General features: G+C 49.2%; 1 protein-coding gene across 1 annotated transcript; it reads left to right on the top strand.

Moving 5' to 3' along the window:
* Positions 1 to 1141: 1141 nt before the first annotated feature.
* Positions 1142 to 2038, top strand: LOC310854956 (putative divalent cation/proton antiporter TMEM165; the record flags this gene model as incomplete). The annotated part of the gene is made up of 1 exon (XM_083759733.1): positions 1142 to 2038. The coding sequence occupies one exon, from the start codon at positions 1142 to 1144 to the stop codon at positions 2036 to 2038; it is 897 nt and encodes a 298-aa protein (XP_083615859.1).
* Between the last annotated feature and the right edge of the window lie 720 nt (positions 2039 to 2758).

The raw sequence follows: 2758 nt of genomic DNA, 5'->3' as shown, positions 1-2758 counted from the left end.
TTTAAATAGCCGCTAGCAAGTTCAGTCAGGGAACCTCAGTGCAGTTGCTGCCGGCCATTAATTGGGCCACCTCAGCATCACGCTCTCATTCACATGATTCACTCAGCCAATCACACACTCACTCCATCTTCATACCGGCTACTTTAACCGGAGGTTTGCATTCCTCTGCCTGCTTGCTGCTGCTGTTTCAGCGTGCTGCTATACAAACCTGCTGCTCACCCACCTCCACCCCAGCTACCACCTGTCGTTTTGGATCTACTGTTTAGGTACGGGGGATTCGGAGTCCCTATGGCCGGGACTGATGAGCTTGATCTGAGTACCTAAAAAGCAGATCCAATACATCGCCAAACCATAATAAATATACTGCATTGCTCATCTATATTAAATAAATATATATATTACATCCTTCTTGAGTTGTCTGACTGAACTAGCTACGCAGGCTGCGCATCATAAGTAAGAACCAATACCATACAGGTGAGCTGTGATATCCTGGGGTTATTATATATATATATATCCACAGTGGAGATATCTGCGATATCTGCAGTGATGCTATCTACAACACTGGATCTCCCTCATGGGAGCAATAAAGGTCTATCTATCTATCTACTTGAACCTTTAACCAATAACAAAATAAACTAGAAAGATGCAATCCTGGGGACTTGCGAGTGTGGTTGCCTATCAAGAATATTGTCCAATCAGAAGAGGGCAGGATATATATACACATATTGTGATGTCATCGTATATTGTCCAATTATATATATATATATATATATATATATATATATATACAGTATAGTTGTGGTGTGCCATTAAGCGCAGATTTACACCAAAGCACTAATTAGCTACAACTGGCTTACAGCCAGGACACACCAATAACAATAGTCTATCGGCAACCACACTAATAACAAATCCCCCAAATGAAATTCCCTCCAGTTGGCTTGGCCCAGTGACATCAGCAATGACGTTACCAAGCTTATATAAGCGGAGATGCAAAAGTATTAATTTACTTCTCTAATATCAATTTAGTCAATTAAATCACCATTACTCACATGAGAGAGTTTCAAATTATTACCAGGCAGACCCGGTTGATCCTCTGATCTGTGAGAGGTTTGCGTGGATCCGTGTTGCTTTCTTGTCGGACATGCCTCTCATGGGAGACGGATGTCCCGTTAGAGGTGTGTTCCGTGTCCTGGTGTTGCTTCTGGTCGTCATTGCGTTGCAGGCCACTGTCGCATCGACCGCGGCTATTCGCAGAAACCAAGAGGAATACGCACCGCTCAAAGCACAGCAGCCCCAACCTGCAGACAGAACCCTGAGTGGAGAAGACGCCCTGGGCGAAGGGAACCCGGGCTTTCTCCACGCCTTCGTGGCGGCCCTCTCGGTCATCGTCGTCTCGGAGCTGGGAGACCGGACGTTCTTCATCGCCGCCATCATGGCCATGAGCTACAACCGGCTCACGGTGATGGCGGGAGCCATGCTGGCGCTGGGCCTCATGACATGCCTGTCGGTGCTGCTGGGATACGCCACCATCATCGTCCCCCGGGTCTACACCTACTACGTCTCCACGGCGCTGTTCGCCGTCTTCGGCGTGCGGATGCTGCAAGAGGGCCTGAGGATGAGCGGCGACGAGGGGCAGGAGGAGCTGGCCGAGGTGCAGGCAGAGATCAGGAAAAAGGACCGGGAGCTCCAGCGGACCATGCACGGGGACGGGGCGACAGACGCGGGCGCCGCTCAGCCTCAGGGCACGTGTCGCGGCTTCATATCGCCCGTGTTCCTCCAGGCGTTCACCCTCACCTTCCTGGCGGAGTGGGGCGATCGCTCCCAGCTCACCACCATCATGCTAGCCACCACCGAACATCCCGTTGGCGTGGCGGTGGGCGGTACGCTTGGACACTGTCTGTGCACGGGACTGGCTGTGATTGGAGGGAGAATGGTGGCCAAGAGGATCTCTGCCAGGACCGTTACGATCATCGGTGGGATCGTTTTCCTGGTCTTTGCCATCTCTTCCATTTTCATCAAGCTGGATTTTGACACTTGATTTGGACGAAGACTCAACCCCCAGTCAGTGTAGTTGGATTCTGGTCAGTGTGACACCATGTGGTAAAGATGGGCTCCCACACCCATGCTCCGCGATCTAACGTAAACGTAATCAATATAAACCCTTAATTGACGAGTATACTTGTCAGAGGCAGTCAACTGTTGGATTTCAATTGACGAGTATACTCGTCAATGGCAGTGAATGTAGAAAACACAGGATCCCCAGGGCTGCCTTTTGAGCCCCTTTCTAAACTCTGTACAGCCTCGACTGCACACGCACGGTTCCAGCCGACCCTGACGTAACCAGGTGGGCCGTGCATTCCCAACTTGCATCGCTCCTGACTTATGTATCGTTCCCAACTTCCGGGGTCCCTGACTGAGTAGGCTAGTCAAGTGTTGTTTTTTGTTTTGTTTTTTGACATTTTATGAAAGGTTTTTAACATAATATGACTAAGGGTGTGGAAGTGCATGCATGTATGCGTGAGTGCACAGCGACAGGGCTAGAGTCTGTCTGTGGAGCAAGCAGAGGGCCTGCTCTTCCCCTGCTCTTACATTGATCTAATACAGGGGTCTCCGATTTACTGTGGGGGACCCCCAGATGATTAGCTTAATGTGCAACATTGTTTTCTCACTCAACAGTCATCAAACCAACATACAGCATACAGGGTATCTGCACATTTCTCTAAAGTTACAATTTAATGAGTTTTAAGACCTTTTTTAA

Source organism: Protomyctophum parallelum, assembly GCF_964188405.1.
Source record: "Protomyctophum parallelum genome assembly, chromosome: 1".
In the NCBI taxonomy this organism is placed as follows: Eukaryota; Metazoa; Chordata; class Actinopteri; order Myctophiformes; family Myctophidae; genus Protomyctophum; species Protomyctophum parallelum.
Note: the sequence above shows the minus strand (reverse complement) of the source record. Positions and strands in the feature narration are given on the sequence as shown.